General features: G+C 39.7%; 2 protein-coding genes across 4 annotated transcripts in view; one reads left to right on the top strand and one right to left on the bottom strand.

Annotated features, from left to right (window-relative positions):
* The window catches only part of LOC140478848 (neuropeptide Y receptor type 1-like), a 45,843-nt gene extending 45,294 nt beyond the window's left edge, over nt 1-549 (bottom strand). For all 3 annotated transcript variants that reach the window (XM_072572388.1, XM_072572654.1, XM_072572563.1), the window contains exon 1: nt 394-549. The gene's annotated coding sequence lies outside the window, so the exon portion shown is untranslated. The remainder of the gene's footprint in view (nt 1-393) is intronic.
* On the top strand, nt 24-22,368 carry LOC140478804 (neuropeptide Y receptor type 5-like). The gene is made up of 2 exons (XM_072572241.1): nt 24-377; nt 18,005-22,368. Exon 2 carries the CDS (start codon nt 18,649-18,651, stop codon nt 19,999-20,001), a length of 1,353 nt encoding a protein of 450 aa, XP_072428342.1. The 5' UTR covers nt 24-377; nt 18,005-18,648; the 3' UTR covers nt 20,002-22,368.
* The last annotated feature ends 1,177 nt before the right edge of the window (nt 22,369-23,545 follow it).

Below are 23,545 nucleotides of genomic sequence, written 5' to 3'. Positions count from 1 at the left end.
GGTTTGGCTACTGCAGAGTTTGTGGAGACATTACAAAACAGGACGTGGGCGGGACTCCCAATGGAAGGCGAGGGCTGAGAAATATGAGCCCGAGTGAAATAAGTCGGAAGGGGGACAAGGTTGGGGTGGGGGGAAGAAAACATAATAAATGAAGAGCGTGTCAAGAGCTGAAGCCGAGAGCCAAGGATATCCCCCCACCCCACACCACCGAGAGGCAGCGATTAAGTCAGATTCCCAAGTTTCCAGTTTGAAGCTGAGAACCTCCAGGAAATCTAACAGATTCACCGCGGTCAGAGTGGAACCCACGGTGCCTCGCCTCGGCAGGGAAATGGCGATAAAGACCAAGGAGCAGTTGACCACCCCGCTCCCCATCGCAGGTAATTCAACTCTTACTTTGGGTTTTGTAACCAATGCGCGAAGTGATCTCTAAGACTTGGCATGTTGTGGGTGAAGGAGACGTTTCTGCAGCGCCGCTTGTTCTCTCATTTGGGACTATTCTACTTCCACTGTTTCACTGACTTGGTGTCGATCCTGACATGGATGGTTTCCCCATCCATCTCACTGCACAGTCACATTAAAGACGGGCGCATTAACTGGGAAATTGCCCAGCGCGTTGGGATTGACATCTTTCATTTTCTGTTGATATTTAAGCGAATGATCAGACTATTCCCGGAGCGCAGCAGATTTGCAACGAAGGGAGCACAGCGATTTTTACGATTGTCAGAAAAGCACGGGAGCAAATTGTCTGCGATCATTCGTCTGTTTTAACATGGAGGGGTGGATAATGATGAATTTGGGGGGTGGGGTGGGGAATAAAATAAAGCACTGCCTGATATAATTTGCCACCTGCCCTGTTTGACTGCAAATCTGAATGTTCACAGGAAAATATAAACAAATGCTTTGTTGCCATATTTGTCTATGCTGTGTATCCTGACAGAAAAAGTTTTTTTTTGAAGAAATCACACATAATCACCCAATTTGGTTGAAATTATAAATTGATATTGACATTCTGCCAACAGAAACGGTGCACGGTGAATGTGTCCAGTGCCAGAGGTTAGCATAGCGACAAAACATTACACAATACAGACAAATACACAAGGGAAATAAATAAATCAAAAGATAAAACCAAATATCTTTCTTTCATATTATCTATCTTGCAACCTCAAATCACCAAATGATTTGGTTAAATATTGCAAACGGTAGATTTGTTTTGAATGAACAGGTTACAAAATAACTGGTTCTCTGACCTCACTGAATTACCAAAATCGATTTGAAAATGTATTCCCTTGTAAATATTCTGACTGTATTCCCTTTAGGAAGTGTCTGGATCCCAGGGTTCCTCTCATGTAAGCCCCCAGTGTCAGCCCAGCTGTCAGGAAGAATATATTCTGTTTAAATGAATTGCTTCTATCCTATACTAGAAGAAAAGACAGAAAATTGATAGGAATTGCCTGGGGCTATTGTCATTCATATCCTGATGGGCATCTCTAGAGGTACATTGGCATTGATTGCCTGTACATCCTTTCAGGCAGGGAATAACAGAAGGGGAGAATTAAGACTAAGGGAAACAATGAAACAAAAATGAGCAAAATGATTGCGAAAATCACTTGGTTCTTTATCTCATCTTTGGAAAATGCACCACTATTCTCTTTGCAATAACCTTTGAAGTAGGCAGACTAAATTCAAAATATTCCTGATGAAAGGCTCTTGCCTGAAACATCAATTCTCCTGGTCCTCGGGTGCTGCCTGACCTGCTTTTCCAGCACCGCACTCACGACACTAAATTGAAAACATACCAGGGCTTGCTTTGTTATTAGTGACTTGCTAACAGTTGAAGGACAGACTAATCGACTTTAAATTCTGAAGAAGAGTCTGAAAGAGGCTGAAGGAGAGTCATACTGGACTTAAAACTTTAACTCTGTTTCTCTGTCTACCAGACGCTGCCAGACCTGCTTGAGTTTCTCCAGCATTCACCCTTTTTATTGCTCCAAATTCTGTTTGTCAACCAAAGCAATTTTGATCGAGATCTTTTTTCAGTATCAATTGCAAATCTTTTGATACCCGTTCGTGTTTCTTTACCAAGCTTTTCAGCTGTTAAATATTATTGCAACAAAAATGCTGCAGTCAAACGAACAGAGTCTGGAAGCAAAATTTGCCATAACAGACAATTGACAAAATAAGATTTGAATTGCAACATCGTGAGAGTGAAAGAGAGAGATTTAGTTATTGAGATAGTAAGAGAGAATTTGTGGAGGGAGACTGAATGTGAGAGAGCAACTCCTGAAATAAATAATACCTCAAATATTATTTAAAGTTTATGTCTTATGGTTCCTGAATTCTTATTTCAAATTACTGATTGTCACATATTATGTGTGAGTTACAAAGAATGCATTTCATTCTTTCTTGTCATAATTCAGACTTGTCCATGGGCTTTGAGAGTTTGTGCCTTGAATAGCTGAATTATGCATGACAGAGAGAGTGAGAGTGAAAATGAACAAGAGATTAGAGTGTTGCTGGAAAAGCACAACAGTTCAGGCAGCATCTGAGGAGCAGTAAAATCGACATTTCGGGCAAAAGCCTTTCATTGCATGAGGAATTGTGAGGGGCGGAAGTGGCTGTGGGAGCGGCCATGATGGGGGCAGAAGTGACATCATCAATCAGCGTGGCTGCATGAGCCGCATAGCTAATGGTGTCCGAGCAGTTCCAGAGACCCGAGGAATCTACTGGAATGTTTGAGGAGCGCTGGTTATGGAGGTAGGTAGATAAAAGTTTGTTGTACTTGCAGTTTTTGATGTTTGAGATGGTGTTGAAATACTGTTTGTTGAGAGTATGAACTCTCCTGAGAATATAGTAAAGGAGGGGTCCTTTGCACTTCTGAGAGAGTGTGGCCATCAGCTGAGGCAGGGCTGACTGTAGAGAGGTTAGGGGCCAGCGCATTGCTGCAAGTGTGGAGCAGAGGATCTTGAAGGAGAACCGTTGCTGGTGTTTTTGAATCTGTAGTCTGTACTGTTTGTCCTGTTCGGGTCCAAACTCTGCTGGTTTAAAGGTGGTCCGGAGTCCGTGTGGGATGAGTTGGTTACGGAGGCAGGCACTGAGGAAGCAAATGTGGCTGTGGTACCGAGTTTGCTTCAGGACCTGGTTGAAGAGCTTCAGAGGAGAGGAAATGACCTGGGAGTTGCAGTGGGAGAGGGACTCCCTGAGATTCTTGTAGAGAGAGGAGGAAAACTTCTTCAAGGCAGGCATCCTTGCAAGAGGATTCACAGTAGGGTTAAAATCAACGAGGTAAAAAAAATGACTGCAGATGCTGGAAACCAGAGTCTAGATTAGAGTTTTTTGCCTGAAATGTCAATCTTACTGCTCCTTGGATGCTGCCTGACCTGCTGTGCTTTTCCAGCACCACTCTAATCTAGACTCTGGTTTCCAGCATCTGCAGTCATTGTTTTTACCAAAATGAACAACTCACACATGGGAAGCAGTAGTAAAGCAACAATTGCTTTCAAGGCCAGGGGTTAGGAAAGAACAATCAATGTCTTTCTGCTTGATCGTTACCCATGACTTCTTGAAGCACACTTGCGTAAAGTATAAAGAAGAAAGAGATCTAATTGTGCTATGACATCCACTTGTGGTTGATTCACCTGATTGGCATCACTCCCTAACAAGGCTTTGTATCTTTTCCCTGGGGTGGTGGAGTCCAGAACTAGAGGGTATAGGGTTATGGTGAGAGGGGAGAGATTTAAAATAGACTTAAGGGGCAACTTTTTCACACAGAGGGTGGTACGTGTATGGAATGAGCTGCCAGAGGAAGTGGTGGAGGCTGGTACAATTACAACATTTAAAAAGCATCTGGATGGGTATGTGAATAGGAAGGGTTTGGAGGGATGTAAGCCAAGTGCTGGCAAATGGGACTCGATTAATTTAGGATATCTGGTCAGCATGGACGAGTTGGACTGAAGGGTTTCTTTCATGCTGCACATCTCTATGACGCTATGACTCTAAGTGAAGCCCAACTGGACACTATTATCCACGTCGTAGAGTCATAGAGATATACAGCATGGAAACAGACCTTTCAGTCCAACTTGTCCATGCCAACCAGGTATCCCAACCCAATCTAGTCCCTTTTGTATTATACTCACCCAAAGAATTAACTTCTACAACAGAGAGACTAAAAGAAGAAAATTCATAAAGAAGCAAAAAAGAAAAATTTATGCAACCTCTTTGTAATAGTTGATTGAATAATTAAACATGGTATCATTTGGTCATACCAAAAAAAACAATGTTACTGAGAAAAGGCATATTTCCTCAATAGGTTTCACCTTGCACTCATCAGGACAATTCACAAGAATACCAATTCAAAGGAAAAATCAACAATGATACTGCATGAGTAGATAAGATTAATTGGTTGGCAAGTACTCTCATTGATAGATGCATTTTCATGGAGAATACATTATTAATGCTGATTGACATTTAACAAACAGGCTTTGTTTAAATTTTAATCAGGCAAGTTGACTCCGATTTATTATGTTATTCTCCTGAGAGATAAACCTGTGAACGGCAGTCACTCTATTTTGTTGAATTGGATGAGGCATACTGAGTATACATAGAATCACAGAATCCCTACAGTGTGGAAACCTGCCATTTGGCCCAAAATGTCCACACCAATCCTCCGAAGAGTAACCCACACAGACCCATTCCCTTACTCTATTACTCTACATTTCCCCTGACGAATGCACCTAACCTACACATCCCTGAACACTACGGGCAACTTAGCATGGCCAATTCATCTAACCTGCACATCTTTGGACTGTGGGAGGAAACTGTGGCTCCCAAAGGAAACCCACACAGACACGGGGAGAATGTGCAAACTCCGCACAGACTGTTGCCCAAGGCTAGAATTGAGGCTTTGGTCAAGAAAAAGGAGGTTTATGTCAGGTACAGATGGCATAGGAATCCTGAGAAGAATATAAAGGTAGTGGAAGTATACTTAAGAGAGAAATCAGGAGGGCAAAAAGGGGACATGAGATAGCTTTAGCAGATAGGGTTAAAGGAAATCAGAAGGTGCAAAACTTGATCTATTTTTGGGAAATAAGGCAGGGCAGGTGACTGAGGTGTCACTGGGGGAGCACTTTGGGGCCAGTGACCATAATTCTATTAGATTTAAAATAGTGATGGAAAAGAATAGACCAGATCTAAAAGTTGAAGTTCTAAATTGGAGAAAGGCCAATTTTGACGGTATTAGGCAAGAACTTTCGAAAGCTGTTTGGAAGCAGATGTTCGCAGGTAAAGGGACGGCTGGAAAATTGGAAGCCTTCAGCAATGAGATAACGAGAATCCAGAGAAAGTATATTTCTGTCAGGGTGAAATGGAAAGGCTGGTAGGTATAGGGAATGCTGGATGACTAAAGAAATTGAGGGTTTGTATAAGAAAAAGAAAGCAGCATATGTAAGGTATAGACAGGATAGATCGAGTGAATCCTTAGAAGAGTATAAAGGAAGTAGGAGTATACTTAAGAGGGAAATCAGGACAACAAAAAGGGGACATGCGATAGCTTTGGCAAATACAATTAAGGAGAATCCAAAGGGTTTTTACAAATACATTAAGGACAAAAGGGCAACTAGGGAGAGAATAGTGCCCCTCAAAGATCAGCAAGGCGGCCTTTGTGTGGAGCTGCAGAAAATGGGGAACATATTAAATGAATATTTTGCATCAGTATTTACTGTGGAAAAGGATATGGAAGATATAGACTGTAGGGAAATAGATGGTGACATCTTGCAAAATGTCCAGATTACAGAGGAGGATAAATCCCCAGGACCTGATCAGGTGTACCCGAGAACTCTATGGGAAGCTAGAGAAGTGATTGCTGGACCTCTTGCTGAGATATTTGTATCATCGATAGTCACAGGTGAGGTGCCGGAAGACTGGAGGTTGGCAAATGTGGTGCCACTGTTTAAGAAGGGTGGTAAGGACAAGCCGGGGAACTATAGACCAGTGAGCCTGACGTCGGTTGTGGGCAAGTTGTTGGAGGGAAACCTGAGGGACAGGATGTACATGTATTTGGAAAGGCAAGGACTGATTCGGGATAGTCAACATGGCTTTGTGCATGGGAAATCATGTCTCACAAACTTGATTGAGTTTTTTAAAGAAGTAACAAAGAGGATTGATGAAGGCAGAGCAGTAGATGTGATCTATATGAACACCCTCTTCACTATCCTATCTACCTGTGACTCCACTCTCAAGGAGCTATGAACCTGCACTCCAAGGTCTCTTTGTTCAGCAACACTCCCTAGGACCTTACCATTAAGTGTATAAGTCCTGCTAAGATTTGCTTTCCCAAAATGCAGCACCTCACATTTATCTAAATTAAACTCCATCTACCACTTCTCAGCCCATTGGCCCATCTGGTCAAGATCCTGTTGTAATCTGAGGTAGCCTTCTTCACTGTCCACTACACCTCCAATTTTGGTGTCATCTGCAAACTTACTAACCGTATGTCTTATGCTCGCATCCAAATCATTTATGTAAATGACAAAAAAGTAGAGGACCCAGCACCGATCCTTGTGGCACTCCACTGGTCACAGGCCTCCAATATGAAAAACAACCCTCCACCTCCACCCTCTGTCTTCTACCTTTGAGCCAGTTCTGCATCCAAATGGATACTTCTCCCTTTATTCTGTGAGATCTAACCTTGCTAACCAGTCTACCATGGGGAACCTTTGGTGAACGCCTTACTGTAGTCCATATAGATCACATCTACCATTCTGGTCTCCTTAATCCTCTTTGTTACTTCTTCAAAAAACCCAGTCAAGTTTGTGAGACATGATTTCCCACGCACAAAGCCATGTTGACTATCCATAATCAGTCCTTGCCTTTCCAAATACCTGCATGTTTGTAATTAATAAAGAAGGTTAATTTGTTTTATGCAATGAAGAGCAATATTTTTCTACATCAGCATCAAAAATCACGGACTAATATTGCCATTTTTACATTACGTTAGTATGTTGATCCTGCTGATAATGCTTCTTTACCTTGTTATTTACTTATTGAAGTAAGTGAAAGGGGTTTTCTTAATTTATAATCTTGCAATGTAAAAGACAACATCACTCTAGTTTCATTCATTCTAGCTAGGATTGGAAGAAATGAATCAATATGGAGGGTAACCAAGAAACAAACACAAACTAATATGCAGGCAAGATGGAGAAGCCTACCAACTTGTAAGAAGTAGCAAGTTAAATGTGGAAAACTGGAGGTTCCAGTGATGGGAGAGTGTTGCACATACAGGAAATGGCCCATAGTGGCATTCAAGTCACATTGTCAGTGTTAATGCTTAAAAATACAGAATATCTGCAGTTAAGAAAACAACATTAAAAAGATATTCTCACACATTATCTGAGGCACACCGACAGAACACAGGGAACTGGTCCAAGATAAAAACAACGAACTGAAAGCTGGAAATCAGAAACAAAAACAGAAATTTTTGGAGAAACTCACGTCTGGCAGCATCAGTGAGAGAAACCAGAGTTAATATTTTGGATCTAGTGACCCATCTTCAGGCGTGATTATAGTGAAGAAAAGGTTGATATACAAAGGAAGCTGAATGACACGCCGGGGAATATTTTGTTCGGATAATCGAATGTTTGGATAATCGAATGTTTGGATAATCGAATGCCGAATAGCATAGTTTAGCCAAGCATCGGGACCTTGCATTCGTGTTCGGATAATCCAAAGTTCGGATAATTGAACGCCGGATAATCGAGGTTCCTCTGTGTATGCTGAAGGTGGCATGAGGGAGGGGGAAGAGCGAATGATCTGTGGAGATAGAGCCCAGAGAAAGAGAACAGCAGAGTTAATGTTTTGGGTCAAGTAACCTTTCCTCAGAACAGAATCAGTTATGAGGAAGGGTCACTCAAGCCAAAGCGTTAACTCTGATTTCTCCCCACAGATGCTGCCTGACAGGCTGACTTTTGCCACCAATTTCTGGTTTTGTTTCTGATTTATAGCATCTGCAGTTCTTTTAGTTTTTAAAAAGAACACCAGTTGAGCAGAGACGAGAGTGTGGTGCTGGAAAAGCAAAGCAGGTCAGGCAGCATCCAAGGAGGAGGAGAATTGATGTATCAGGCATCAGAAAGGGCTTATGCCCAAAATGTTGATTCTCCTGCTCGTCAGATGCTGCCTGACCTGCTGTGCTTTTCCAGCACCACATTCTCGACTCTGATCTCCAGCATCTGCAGTCCTCACTTTCTCCTAGCGTTGAGCAGAGAAAGAAATGGGTAATGGTCAGTTTGGGAGAATCAATAACTGCTAATTTTTGAACTTGATATTGGGTCCAGAAGGCCGAGTGGTCCCGATATGGAAAATGAAGATGCTGTTCTTCCAGCTTGGGCTGAGATTTACGGGATTGGAAGAACAGTATCTCATTTTCCACTCTGGGACCTTGTAGCCTTTAGAAGTTAGTATCGAAATCAGTAAATTTAGGGCCTGAGCACCTCCTCCCATGTCCTTACCCCAAGCATCACACTTCAGGTCTTGTCATTACGTGGGCAGCAACTGGAAACAGCTCATTGTCAGCTACCAATGGACCCTTTTAGCAGTTATTGATTTCCCCAGGCTGACCATTAACCAATACTTTGTCTGACCGACTGCTGTTCTCACTCTCTGGATGCCATCTCCATCTACCGTTTACTTCTCCTCACTCCCTTCACCTCACCTTCAGCATAGAGACCAATCTGTTCCTTACTGCAATCAGTTCTGATAAAGGGTCACGGGACCCAAAATGTTAACTTTGTTTGTTCCCAGATGCTGCCAGACCTACTGAGTTTCTCCAGTAACTTCTGTTTTTATTGGTGCTGGAAACTGGTCAACCATTGCAAATGTAGGTTCATACGTATATGCTTAACAGTTTAACAAGTGACTCAGTTGCATTATTCCACATGTTTATTCATTGTAATGCATTCACCTGTACAGAAAGTGCAAATTACCCCATCACAGTACTTTAGAGTAAAATTAATGTTTATATCTGCAACATTTGAGTATTTCAAGAGGAAATAAACTTACAATAATTGAAAGTAGAAGAAATCATTTGATCTGCAGAAAGACAGTGTATTGTTAGAAATGACACCAATTTCTATTGATATACCATTACAGAACTATTTGGCTGCTGCATGACAACACTTGTTATGGACTTCTGCAGCAGTTCAAAGGAATCTATTGACATTTACTGGCTGAAAGAAAAGTCATGAATTCAATATTTCTGCAGCAGCTTTAACACTGTATTCGGCATTCGTCAATGGGAATCAGAGGAAAACTCTCCAAAAATTGAAGTCATACCTGGTGCAAATGGTGATGGTTGCCTGTCATCTCAGCTCCACGACATCCTTACAGGCGTTCCTAGGGTAATGTCTTTGGCCCAACCATCTTCAGTTGCTTTATCAATGACCTTTCTCCAGCACAAGGTCAGAGTGAGGATGTTTGCTGATAAGTGCACAATAATCTGCACCATATGTGACTCCTCAGTTACTGAAGCAGCCCTTACCCATATGCAATGAGACCTGGAAAATATCCAGTCTTGGGGTGATAATTGCTAAGTGATGTTTGCACCGCATAAGTATCAAACAATGATCACCTCCAATAAATGAGAAAGTAACTATCTCCAATTGGCATTCAACAACATTTCCATCACAGAATCACCTATTATCAACATCCCAGGGTTGCCATTGACCAGAGATTGAACTGGACTAGCCATATAATTACTATGGTTATGGTAGCCGGAATTCTGCAATGAATAACTCACCTCCTGTCATCCCATAACTTGTCCATCACACACGACACAATTCAGGAGTGAAATTCTCTTCACTTGCCCTTACGGGTACAGCTATAGCAACACTCAAGAAAATTGACACCATCCAGGATTAGGTAGCTGCTTGGTTAGCATCTCACCAATCATCACCTTCAAAATTCACTCCCTTCGCAACTAGACACATCCAGAAGATGTACTGCAGCAACTCAGGCTCTCCTGAGTGCACCTTCCAAACCTGCAACCTCCATCATTTACTGGAAAATAACAGAAGATGCATGAGAACACCATCAGTTACAGCTTCCCCTCTAAGTGGCACACTATGCTGTCTTGGAACTCCTTGTTACTGGTTCAGAATTGTAGAACTCCCTTCCTATAAGTATATGTTTTGAGTCTCTGTGAGTGTCCCTTCACCCCAAGGACTGCAACAATTCAAAAAGGCAACTCAGCACTGCCCACTACAGGGCAAGTAGGGATAGGCAATAAATTCTCAGTGATACCCACATTCAATGAATAAATGAAAAAAGTGACAACTCTTCCAGGTTAATGTCCTTCTAATAATTCTTACTTTGATTTGTTGACAAGAACTAGTGTAATCCATTGCTAAAATTAATTCAGGCTTCTTGATTCAACAATTGTGCTGGTTGTTATTTGGAATACAGAACTTGAGATTTGCTGAAACAATACACATTCATTCAAAGCTTTTCATCTTGCACTCACAATTCACAGAGTAAAAATTCAAGGAGAAAACCAACATTTGTACAACTTAGAATAGAGAGTGCTGATTGGTTTGACAAGTGAACTGTGATTGGTATAAGCATTGTCATGAAAAGCACATCTATTAATACTGATTGACACTAAACAGTCAGGCTTTGTTAAATTATAAAGGATGACTCTGACTTATCAGCCTAAGAAATGAACCAACAAATGTCAGTCACCTGTTTTGTTGAGTTGAACCAGGCACTGGGTTTATAAATGTTCTTTCTGTCTTCAAACTGCTCATTTGACCTTGCTAGCCTATTCACCAAAGTAGTGCTCAAAATAGCTACAAGCATCTGAGCTGCAATACTATATCATAAAGGTCTAAAACCATAATTGTTTGAAACAGTATTTGTGGGTTCAGTTTTATGCCTGTCCAAATGGGTAATTTTGCCATAAGATCCCCACTCGGGCCAGTGCTCAGGAATATCTTTGTTGAGTTCCATGAGAAATGTTTCCAATAGAATGACAAGTAACTTCATTTCCCCTCACACTTCTGATATGTTACTGATATGTTTACTGTATTTGAATCTGCAACTGCACGTGATAATTATATGTCTTAATAAACTCCATCCTATTTTCAAATTGACTTTTGAAATGGAGCAGTCAAGTGAGTTCCCTTTTCCTTGGTATCCTTATTGAGAAATCAGTCTGGGTGTTCTACTACTTGTCTAAGAAAAACCTACCTTCGTTGGTCAGTATAAGCATTGAGATTCCAACAATATGATGCCTTACCAGAAACGTCATGGATAAGCATTTGCTCAATGTGCAAACCTAATGCTGAAATAAGGCTCATCAAAGCCATCCTGCAGGTTATTCACTGCCCTGATCATATAATTTCCTGGATATTGCACAAAATCATAGAAGGCTCCAAGCTCTGAAAAGTGCCCAGTGAACGTCAGATCGCTTGGGGGAAAGATATTTCAAAAGTTTAAGCAACTGGTGAAGCTGACTGTTTCACCTTGGTCCAAAACCAGTGGTGAATGCCAATAACAGAATATTGGTGTCAAGTCAAGAAGGTGTTCTCCCTGAAACAGTCATGAGTAACGTAGGACATGATGTGATTCTACCAAGTGGACAACAACAGCTTGAAACCCAGAATGTGCAAGAAATCATCCTGACAATCAACTTAGGATTGTTATTGAAGAGGTATGTTTTAGAGAATGAATTAAAAGATGACAGAAAGATAGTAAAATGGAAAGGTTAAGAGAGCAACTTCCAAAGACTAAAGCAAAGATCGCTGAAATCTTGGCAGCCAATAGTGCGGCAATTAACATTAGGGATGGGCAATAACTGGAAATGAAGCAGCACAAAGATCTCGGAGAGTTGTCGGGTTTAAGTGATTTGGAGATGCCGGTGTTGGACTGTGGGGTGCACAAAGTTAAAAATCACGCAACACCAGGTTATAGTCCAACAGGTTTAATTAGAAGCACTAGCTTTCGGAGCGATGCTCCTTCATCAGGTGGTTATGGAGTATAAGGGTTTAAGGAAGTTCCATAGCAAGGGAGGAATAAGGACACGGAAGAGCTTGAAAAGCAATATGAGAATTTTGTAATCAAGGCACTCTTAGATTGACAGCCAGTGGACACAAAAGTGATGGTTGAACGCAAATTAAGATAGAGCCAGCAGAATGTTGGATAACGAGAAGTTAACAGTGAGTGGAAGATGAGGAGTAACCAGGATTGTATTGGAAGGCCTAGTTTTGTTTGGGGACCAAAAACACGGATGTGGGTTTCAGCAGGAGATGAACTGAAGCAGGAACAGAAATAGACGATAGTTAAAAGCAGGCTAGCAACACAAGGTCTTATTCCTGCAATGAAAGAACAAACGCATTTCCATTTAGCTCATAATGAAATGTCAATTTTCAATTTGTCACACCTCATATCTCCAGGTTCCTTTCAATTGAAGTGCATATTTCACTTCATCACTTAAGCTTGTCCAGGTTCTTTCCTCATTTGTGAATGTTGATATTCAGTATTTTTCACTACTCCCAAAGACAACTTGTACATATTAAATTGTGTTTGACAAACAGATTATAATAATGAAACATGTGGCCCTTAATTCAGCTAGTATAAGGAAGTTATGACCTTAAGTATTTTTCATTATTAAAAAAAACAAACTATTTATTGTATCATATTTTTTGCAATATAATAAAATGGGCATATATTTACACAGTATTTTCCTATAACCTGCCAATCAAACTGCCAATCATGTCATAGATTTGACTTGCATTATGGAGCCAAAAAAAACATCAAACAGGAGCAAACTGGGTACCCACATTAGCAGAAATATCTATGTTGAACTGATTGCTGATCACAAATCAAATGAAAACATTCTATGCTTTATAAGTGGATTCTATAAACTAATATTAAGACCTTATCAATAACTTATCCTATGGCCGACTGTCATAAAGCACAAATTTTCTGCACTTCATATCATTGAATTTCAAACTGAGCAGAGTGAAAAGGGATGGGTTAACACACAGGCAATTTTACTTAGGACCAGGGTCTCCAGTAAAATATAGTGCACTTGCCAGACAACCCATGTAAACATTAGGTTTTCAGTAAAATTAAGTAGTTTGATTTCAGTATAACGTTTTGTAGACGATTCCCTTTATATTGACATCATTAAAATATAATCTGCACAAAAACAATTTCAGATTCTAAGTGGACATTTCAGATTTGATTTTCAGTCAGACCCTAGAGCAGTTCGAGTCAGCCTTCCAGAAAAAAAAAACAGAGTCGAACACCCAGAGTTGCTGAGTAAGTAAACTATTTCAACTGGCAGCTCGATCAGAAACCAGAAGACACAGCATTAACATAATTGGCAGGAACCAAACAGTTATTGATGAGAAGTTGTTTTGTACAGCAATTTGTTATGCTTTGAAATTCAGTGCCTGAAACTAAAGCACATTCGTTAGTGACTTTCAAAAGAGAATTGGATATATAGTTGAAAAAGTCAAAAATTGCTTAAAAACCATGGGTGGGGCATGAATTGGATAGCATTTTAAAATTCTTACATGACAGGCTCCAAAGACAGCTTCTCTCCTGTAAAGTCAATTATCTTCTTGTAATTCATTAATTTTGCAAGACAAGAGTTCTATTTTTGCATGCAAAAATCTCAGTAATCTACACCGGCCACTGAAGCAGCGTTGAGAAAGTAGCTCTGAGCCTGAAATCCCTCATAAATTGAAACACCGATCTGACAAATTTTGTCGTGTGAAAATGGAGTGTGATGGTCAGGTTTTTTTATCAGGGGAAATTCAGACGTAGAGTTAACCCTGCGTTGCATCTGTGTGCGTACACTGTGGAAGGGCAAAAACTTAAAGCCAGAGTTTTAGGCCCAGACATTGCATAGCACAGAGACATCAGAAGGAAACAACTCATGATAATAACAACAAAAGCGATGTGTTAGGATATATTGTAATGATAGTCTAATATTGCACAATATACATGCAGTGTTTTCGTTCAAGTCCTTGCCTAGCCTTTATTTAGAGTGCAAAATCCAGCTGTTTATAGAGGTCCTGGAGAATTTTCTAAGAGGACCATTAGATTGTTCCCTGGTTTAAAAATGTTTCACGATCTCAACAGACTTGGAGAGCTGGATCATTTTGCTCTACCCATCTTACACAGTAACCACTTTCATCTGCATCTGTACTGTACTGTGCATCCAACCCTCCTGCTCCATTCCTAGTTATTTATGGTTAAACTACATGAGATCACAGGTTAACATTTTTTTTTGTTGTTAATCATTAAAAGGGGGAAGCAAGCCTGGAGTGAATATTTTGTGATATGGAGGTGCCTGTGTTGGATTGGGGTGGACAAGGTCAGAAGTCACACAACACCAGGTTATAGTCCAACATGTTTATTTGAAATCACAAGCTTTCAGAGCGCTGCTCCTTTGTCAAGTGAAGTGAAGGGAAGCACATTGGCACAGAATTTATAGGGTGAATACCAAGTCTCTGCAGTTCGTCAAAAGTGTCAAATGGTATGAGTAAAGCATCAACAGCTGTATAGCAAGTGAAGGGATGGCCTATGAACCAATTAAATGACGCAGTGTGATAATTACAAAATATTAAAAATAAGATGGTGCTAGAGCAAACCAAATGTTTGGAATAACATGATAGGTATAAGAGTCGCATGCTGAGGGTCTAACCAAAGTAACAAGTAATCCAAACTAATTAAGTTGGAGAGATCATAACAAGTTAATGAGATGATGGTGTCAAAACAGGACAGTAAGGAAGATTTTACAAATACAGAACAATATGGTGGGGTTACATGTAGCGTGACATTGAACCCAAGGTCACTGTAGAAGCCGTCTTCATTGGTGCAAAACTTGGCTCTCAGTTTCTGCTCGGTCATTTCTGCATTGTTGTATCACTTTGGAGAACACTTACTAACGATTGTAGGCTGAATGGCCTTGACGGCCGCAGTGTTTCTTGACTGGGAGGGAACATCTCTGTTTGGCAATTGTTGTGCGTGTCCATTCACCCGTTGTTGCAGCGTTTGCATGGTCTCTCCAATATGCCATGCCTTGGGGCATTATTGCATGAAAGATGTGAGGTAGACAACATTGGTCGAGTCACATGAGTACCTGCCATGTATGTGGTGGATGGTGTTCCCATGTAATGTTAATATCTTTAAGCAGACCATCATTCGCCTTCAGGACAACAGCAATCACAACATCACTCAGCCCTGCCACGGCAACCTCTGCAGAACATCTCAGATCATCAACATGGATAACACCATCCCACATGGGAACACCACCAACATGTACACAGCACGTACTCATGTTACTCAACAAATGTCTGCCTCATGTGCTGCAGGCAAGGATTCCCTTGAGGCATGGTACATTGGCAAAATCATGCAGATGTTACAACAACAGACGAATGGACACTGTGCAACAATCACCAGACAGGAATGTTCCCTCCCAGTTGGGGTACATGTCAACGGTCAAGATCTTTGGGTATGTGTCCTCCATGGCAGCCTTCAAGACACACAACAATGCAGAATCGCTGAGCAGACACTGATAGCCAAATTCTGTACCCATGAACATGGCCTCAACTGTGATCTTGGGTCATGTCTAGCTACATGTAATCCCATCATGCTCTTCTCTATTTGTGAAATCTTCCTTACTGTCCTAATTTGACATAATTACCAAGGTAACCTGTTTTGATCGCTCCACCTTAAATAGTTTATATAGTTTTGGATTACTTGTTACTTTGGTTCAACTCTCAGCATACCTACCACATTATTCCAGCCTTTTCGTTTATCTCTAGTCCCATTTTGTTTTTAATTTTTTTTTAAATTATCTCCCTGTCTCAATTAATGTAATCATAGGTCATCCCTTCACTTGCTATTCAGCAGTTGACACTTTACTCAAACCATCTGACACTTCTGAAGACCTGCAGAGACTTGTTATTCACCCTGACAAATCTCCATTTGTACTACCTTTCGATCTCTCTGCCTATAAAGTCTGTGCCTGTGTGCTTCCCTTCACTTCACTTGACAAAGGAGCAGCGCTCTGAAAGCTGGTGATTTCAAATAAATGTGTTGGACTATAACCTGGTGTCATGTGACTTCTGACCTTGAATATTTTGCATCATCATCACCACAGATCACAATTCTGGTACCATTTTTTCACTCAAAAAGTAAAAATGCATTTATATATGTTACATCTTTAAAAATTAATCTCTAACATTTTTGCATTTTGGGACTCCTTTTAATCAAATCTATCCCAGTGATATCACTGAGCAGCAGAAGCCATTTGAATTTCAGAGTGACTCCATTCATTTAAAAAGCTTTGTGCCTTTGAATTCAAACAAAAATAAGCATTTTCTGTGAAATAATACCTTTGAGTTTCTCCTAAACTTTATTTTCCCAAATGTTAATCAATTGAACATTCGGATAAAATATTTGGTTAGGAATAATACACAAAAAAGTAAAAGTAACAAAACAGTTTCTTATAATCAAATAGGGAAATTAGTCTTTCATTAGAAACCCTACAGTGTGGAAACAAGCCATTCGGCCCAATATGTCAACATAGATTATCCCACTCTGACATATTCCCCTAAGTAATGCACCTAGCCTACACATCCCAGTGCAGCCAATTCACCTGACCTGTACATCTTTGGACTGTGGGAGGAAACCCATACAGACTTGGGGAGAATGTACAAACTCCACACCAACAGTCACCCGAGGCTAGAATTGAACCTGGGTCCCTGGTGCTGTGAGGCAACAGTGCTAACCACTGAGCCACCGTGCTGCCCATTTAGTATTGGCTTGACTTGTTTAAAAATTTAGATTCCACATCTCTCACTTTTGATGAGAGAATTTGCTCAGTCCAATTAAAATTAACTCAAAGTTATCCAGACGATAGATGTTTGCTGGATATAAAAAATGCAATAAAGGATCAGAACTAAATTATTAACATACAAAATATGCAAACTATATAGTGCTAATTACCGCACAATAAACACAGAGCAATTCAGGCAACTATATGTACTGTAACCTTTAATTGCTTTAAAATTGGTGCTGTCACAGCTGTGCAATAAGGAATTAAAAATTAAATATTAATATTATTATGGTCATATTTTGCTTTCTGCTGTTGGTGAATACGCCTTGCAGCATTAACATGGGTTTTCACTAGCAACAAAAAGAAGATCCAAACATTCAGAAATAATAATCTGTTCAACTCTGTTGTAAAAAGTCTACCGTAGCCAGTGTTGGAGAAAAACCAAATTTTGTGTACCACCTCATTAAGTAACTCAGAAATGCATGAACAAAATTCATATGATGTGAATTACTTTACAGGATATCGACAATGACAGTACAAGCAAACACATCATCAAATTTGTACACAACAAGGTCCTATTACATCTATAATACAGTTCATGATCAATCAATCTATTTTTGTAGTTATGTTGTAATGTTGGTTTTGTGAGAACTCCCTGCTCTTTCTCGCAAACAATACAAAAGACGTTATCCAATTTCTCCTGCTATGCCCATCAGGCTTCCAAAAATAAAATTATTTGTTCCCAAATTCTTAAACATAGTTAGGTGTGGCTGTGCAATAGGCTTTTGGCTTCATATAAAACAAATTAAACTGAATCAAATATTTCTGGGGATTATCACTTCTAGGGAATAGAGAAAGTTCAATTCCCTTTTTTATCATGCAGAGTCAAATGTTGCTCGATAATGGATGAGAATGGTGGAATGTACATCAGTGTTTCAGATGGGTGTTTTGTAATATTAGTTGGTTCCTTTCATTGGTAATCTTGCTTGCTTGGCATTACTTTTGTCAGACCACCTTTTGCTGTTGGCATGTTCTGATTTCAGCAGGGTACTTCAATTAGATGTATCTATATATACATATATTTACAGTTTAACAGGTTTTACTCTGATTTTTTAAATTTAAATTGTTACATTACTCTATATGTTTTCTTATATTCTGTGTTAGGAATGCTGTAAAAAGACACCAAGACTGGAATGGTCCATGGAATAATTATTTTTCCTGACGACTCATAGATTGACAACAGAAAGCAACATTCCCTGCCACTCTGTCATGCTCACTGGTATGGAACAACAAAGTCATATTATGACTTCATTTCACACGACTGCTTGGAAGATTCCAAAATACTGCATAAATCAGAAGGCATAATCACCGATGTAAAAACTGCAACTTCAAACAAGTTGATCAACTTTTCGATGAGCTTTATTTTAATATTTTGAGACTAAATTACTTAGTTGGTGCAGATTTGAAGTAACTGAATAGTGCAACTTATACACCTTGTTCACATTCATTGGGAACCTGAAATATTTCACTGTGCATGCCCACTGCGCATTTTTACCATTGAAAAGACTGCAGTAGTGTAATATTAAATGGAAATCACATGCCTTGGGTGTCACTTAGTATATGTGGTGTTGTTATCCATTGATGTCCAAGTTCCATGACTCGTGACAATTTAAAACTTCCCTAATTTCCAATTTTTCAGGTTATCTTTCATACCTTACATTTTAATACACTCTTCCTAATTATGTACTAGATTCATGTTTATGAACACAAGATTTTTTTCTCAATATTTATAAATCCAATTGTCCAAAATGGATTTTGAAGACAAAAATGAAAGTAATATCACTGTCACTTTATATAATAGGAACAACACTATGGCATATGGACTGGGACTCCCTTCTTGGGATGATTATAATGGAAGTATTCATGATATAAAATATTTACTGGTTGGAGTCTACACACTTATTACTATTCTAGGACTTCTTGGCAACTTCTTTGTTGTAATTGCACTGTGTAAAAATCTAAAACAGAAATCAATCATTAATTTTCTGATTGGAAATTTAGCCTTATCTGATATTTTAATTCTGTTGTTCTGTTCACCATTTACACTGACATATGTTCTTTTAGACCAGTGGATCTTTGGGGAGATCATGTGTTATATAGTGCCATTTGTTCAGTGTGTGTCGGTCATGGTCTCTATACTCATGCTAATGTCAATTGCCATGGTTAGGTATCATATGATAAGCAATCCATTATCCAATCATTTTACCATAAATACTGGATATTTGCTAATGGGAACTGTGTGGATTATTGGATTTACTATTTGCTCACCATTACCTATCTTTCATAAAATCATAGACCTAAGTGAAACTGTTCACTTGGATACCTTAAAAAATACATACTTGTGCATTGAGTCATGGCCATCTGACTCTTACAGAATTGCCTATACCTTATCCTTATTAATCATCCAATATATTTTGCCAATAGTTTGTCTAACAATCAGCCATGCTAGTGTTTGCAGAAAAATAAGTGTTACGGTGCCAAGCAGACAAGGGAGATCTGAGGAGAGTGAAATGATAAATTTAACCATACACCAACCAGCCAACAAACAGTTTCAAGCACAACAGACAAACGTGCAAGGATGGAACTATTCCTTTCTGAGAAAACACAAGAAGAGATATAGCAAGAAGTGTGCCAGTGTCATGCCTGTCATGGCTAAAGTTCAAGATAATGGCAAGACTCATAATGATCTCTTCCTAATCCATGGTTCGGATAGTACACAGCCATTACCCAGTTCCTTTCTACCAGGTGTACCTGTATGTTTTGAAGTGAAAGCTGTGGAATCTGAAGAGCTTGCAGATTCACATAATGTTCCAGTGACACCAAAATCCATCACAAGGTTGAGGAAACGATCACGCATTGTTTTCTACAAACTGACCATAGTAATTGTTGCTTTCACTGTAAGCTGGATGCCTCTGCATATTTTTCACCTTGTAACTGACTTCAATGCTAATCTAATCTCTAACAGGCACTTCAAGCTGGTGTATTGCATCTGTCACCTGCTGGGTTTGCTGTCCTGTTGCTTGAATCCTGTGTTGTATGGATTCCTGAACAATGGCATCAAATCCAGTTTACAATCCTTGGTCAAATGCTTTTGGCTGTAATAATAAGAGGCCGATATCAGGTCCGGCACCACAGACAAAAGAAAAGGTGAAAGTGAGGACTGCTGATGCTGGAGATCAGAGTCGAGAGTGTGTTGCTGGAAAAGCACAGCAGGTCAGGCAGCATCCGAGGAACAGGAGAATTGACGTTTTGGGCATAAGCCCTTCATCAGGATGCTGCCTGACCTGCTGTGCTTCTCCAGCACCACACACTCTCGAGACAAAAAAGCCCACTGAACATGTTCATCAGTCAATAGTGCAGCGTACATCTGATCACTAAGTTCATTCATACCTGCTCCCAAGTCATTCTAACTGTTCCCTAATGTTCTACTCTAAAGGTGTTGTTAAAATAGCTCATTGCTTGCCTTACTTTATTCGATCTGAATAGAAAATAATTAAATGTTTCTGCTTTGTAGTATAGTGAAATTGAACAAGAAATAGTAATTGAGTAATTATATTACTTTGTGCAATTAGTTACTTGTAACTAATAAAAATATTTATGGTCCTAGCTGTGTTCTTAAAATATATTGATAAAGGAGTGGAATTTTTATCCATTGATTCAATCTCATGGGTATTTGTAAACCTCACTTACACTATATTTCATTGGCTACTAGAAATAGATTAGCGTCCCAATTTTATTTAAGCCCAGCCTTTAATCACACATATTTTTAAAAGCATAATTTGATTTTGCGCAGTCTGAGCCAAAGATGAATTAATGATATAAATGATCAACCTAGATTCCATGTCCCAACTCTTAACATACTGTCCTAACCTCAGGAGAAACCACTATTTCAGACAGTAGTGAATATGCGTTCCCTTTTCTCGATTCACCATCAAATACAATGGTCTCAACCATGCTCCTTTTTTTTACATAAATTGAAATTCCCCATAGAAATAATTTCTTGAAAGATATATTGTACAAACAAGCTAAATAATGTTTTCATTGAATCCATAGAATCCCGACCGTGTGAAAACAGGCCATTTGGCTCAACAAGTCCACACTGACTCTCTGAAGAGCATCCCACCTCGACTCATCCCTCTACTCTATCTCTGTAACCCTGCATTTTCCCCATCACTAATCCACCTAACCTATAGTTTTATATACTGTTGAAATTTTCTGTGTGTTACTTGCAATTACTCATTTCCTAATAACTTTTAAAATGAGTATGATATCAACATTCATTCAGGGAAATATTTGGTGTATGTTCTACAGAAATCCACATTGTTGTTTGAAGTTGTGTTGAAATCATATTGACTGTCACTTTCTCTGTAATACAGTGTGACAAAAGACAAAAGTGATAGATTTCTGTTTCTCTTTTACATATTTAAAAAAAAATAAAAATAGGCAAATGAATTGTCAGCGCAATTTTTATCTCACCAAAGTTACATAATCAGAAATGACTTCTGTCAAATTCCTAGAAAGGCTAAAGAATAGTTTCTGGTAAACGTATAATTTATTTTAAATAACTATGTAGCTGCACATGTTGTTTTAAAAAGACTAGCTGTAACTTTCCAGACTGCTGGGTCTAATTAACCATTCAGAAGAGATAATTCTTATTAAAACCAGTCGCAGTGGGATGCAGGGCCTCGGCAACTCATCTAAGGAAGTGTTAGTATTGCAATTTTCTCATTCAAAACTGCTACATGGTATAGTTCTGATTGTGAAACACTATATAGCTCAAAATAATAAATGGAACTGGAGCAGGCTACAATAAATATACAGTTACTGCAGCCTGAAAATATTCAACAAAATGACAACAGAATGATGCATTCAGAATTCTGTCCTTTTGTGTTTCTATAGATATTAAAGATGCAACTGAAACTTAGGTGTACTAGATTTAATAAGTCGGAATTCACGGTTTAACTTCTTTAGCTTCCATAGCTTTCATGAATTGTTAATGGTTAATTCCACATTCTCTGGTAGACAGTAGATTGATACATGGAAAGAGAATGAAATTGCTGGCTGCTTTTTATTTAGAGGAAATAATAAGAACAAATAATGTCAGAAATATCTAAGTAATACACATTCTTGTTGATTTATCACTTAGACCTTCCAGGCATTGTTAATTTTTATTATGTTCTAGCCTGATGTACTGACCGTATTCCTGCGTGTCCACTGCATCATGTTAAGCCTGAGAAAAGACAAACACTTCAAAGAGAATAACTCACAAGCAAGAATCAGGTTCATTACTGAAATGAATCAAATTGCAAGCTTTGAAAAGCAGAGCCTTCACACTTGAACATTTTCTTTTTTTAGAATACTGTGTACACTGTCATTCAATGAAGATCAGTATAATGTACATCTCTAAACTCTGCAACTTTTTCTTCATGGTATTATGTGAATAAACTGAAAAACCAGTGACTTCTGTTTCCAGTCTTTTTGCATTATGTTGTTTTTATGGATAGCATTTCATGAATGATGCAAACAGTAAAGTGGGGAGAAGGCAGAGCTAACTCTACATGCCAATCAAGACACAAAAGACTTGACACAAAACAACTCAGAGTCTAGATTAGAGTGTGGTGCTGGATAAGCATAGTAGGTCAGGCAGCATCCGAGGAGCAGGAAAATCAACATTTCGGGCAAAAGCCCTTTATCAGGAATGGAGGCAAGGAACCTCCAGGTTGGAGAGATAAATGGAGGTGGGGAGGGGGTTGGGGTCGAGGAGAAGGTAGCAAAGAGTACAATAGGTGGATGGGGGTCGGGATGAAGGTGATAGGTCGGGGGGGGAAGGTAGCAAAGAGTACAATGGGTGGATGGGGTGGTGATGGAGGCGATAGGTCAGAGGGGAGGGTGGAGCGGATAGCTGGGGAGGGAAATTGGCAGGTAGGACAGGTCATTGGGATAGTGCTGAGCTGGAAGGTTGGAACTGGGGTAGGGTGGGAGAAGGACTACAATCTTCAAAGTTTCTTTAAGCTGAGAAGTCTTGCAGTTATTAGCAATTTTTCATCAGTTGGGCATTGGTAAGAGCAGCCCTTATTTAATGTCTGCTTTATTAGCAGTAATATGGGAGATGATAGCCCAAGTTTCATGGGTACTTTGGGGACAGGTTGAGAAACAGGAGAGCTGAAAAAATCATGGCAGAAGGCGCTGGAAGCAGGATGGAGTGGAATATGGCTGGGCTGGTGGGAGGAGGGTTTCACTTCCACCATTTTATGAGCTGCTTTAGGTTTTATGAGTGGTACATTCAGAGCCTTGCCATTTCTAACAAGATAGGTGCTTAGCATCAGATCCATTATGGCAGGCAGTGAGTGATAAATCTGCTTTAACAGGGGTGGGTACACTGGGTCCATAGTAGCTTTGTGCCAAACCGCACAGTGGAGGTATTCCATTGGATAACTCTTGTGACTTGACATTTGTATGTGAGGAATAACAGGGGCTTGGGAGTTGGTAGATAGTTAATTGTTCAGCTATTTGTTATAGGTCTCTCTCAGTCAGTTATTGAGACCTTCAGTGAGGAAGAATATGAAAGAAAGCTCCAGGCACCATTTGCCGGCCTCAACACCTCAGTGTATGAGCCTAGAAAGGGGACAAAGATGAGGACAGTGC

This window comes from Chiloscyllium punctatum, chromosome 1 (genome assembly GCF_047496795.1).
Source record: "Chiloscyllium punctatum isolate Juve2018m chromosome 1, sChiPun1.3, whole genome shotgun sequence".
NCBI classification, from domain to species: Eukaryota; Metazoa; Chordata; class Chondrichthyes; order Orectolobiformes; family Hemiscylliidae; genus Chiloscyllium; species Chiloscyllium punctatum.
This window is presented reverse-complemented; position numbering and strand designations above follow the sequence as displayed.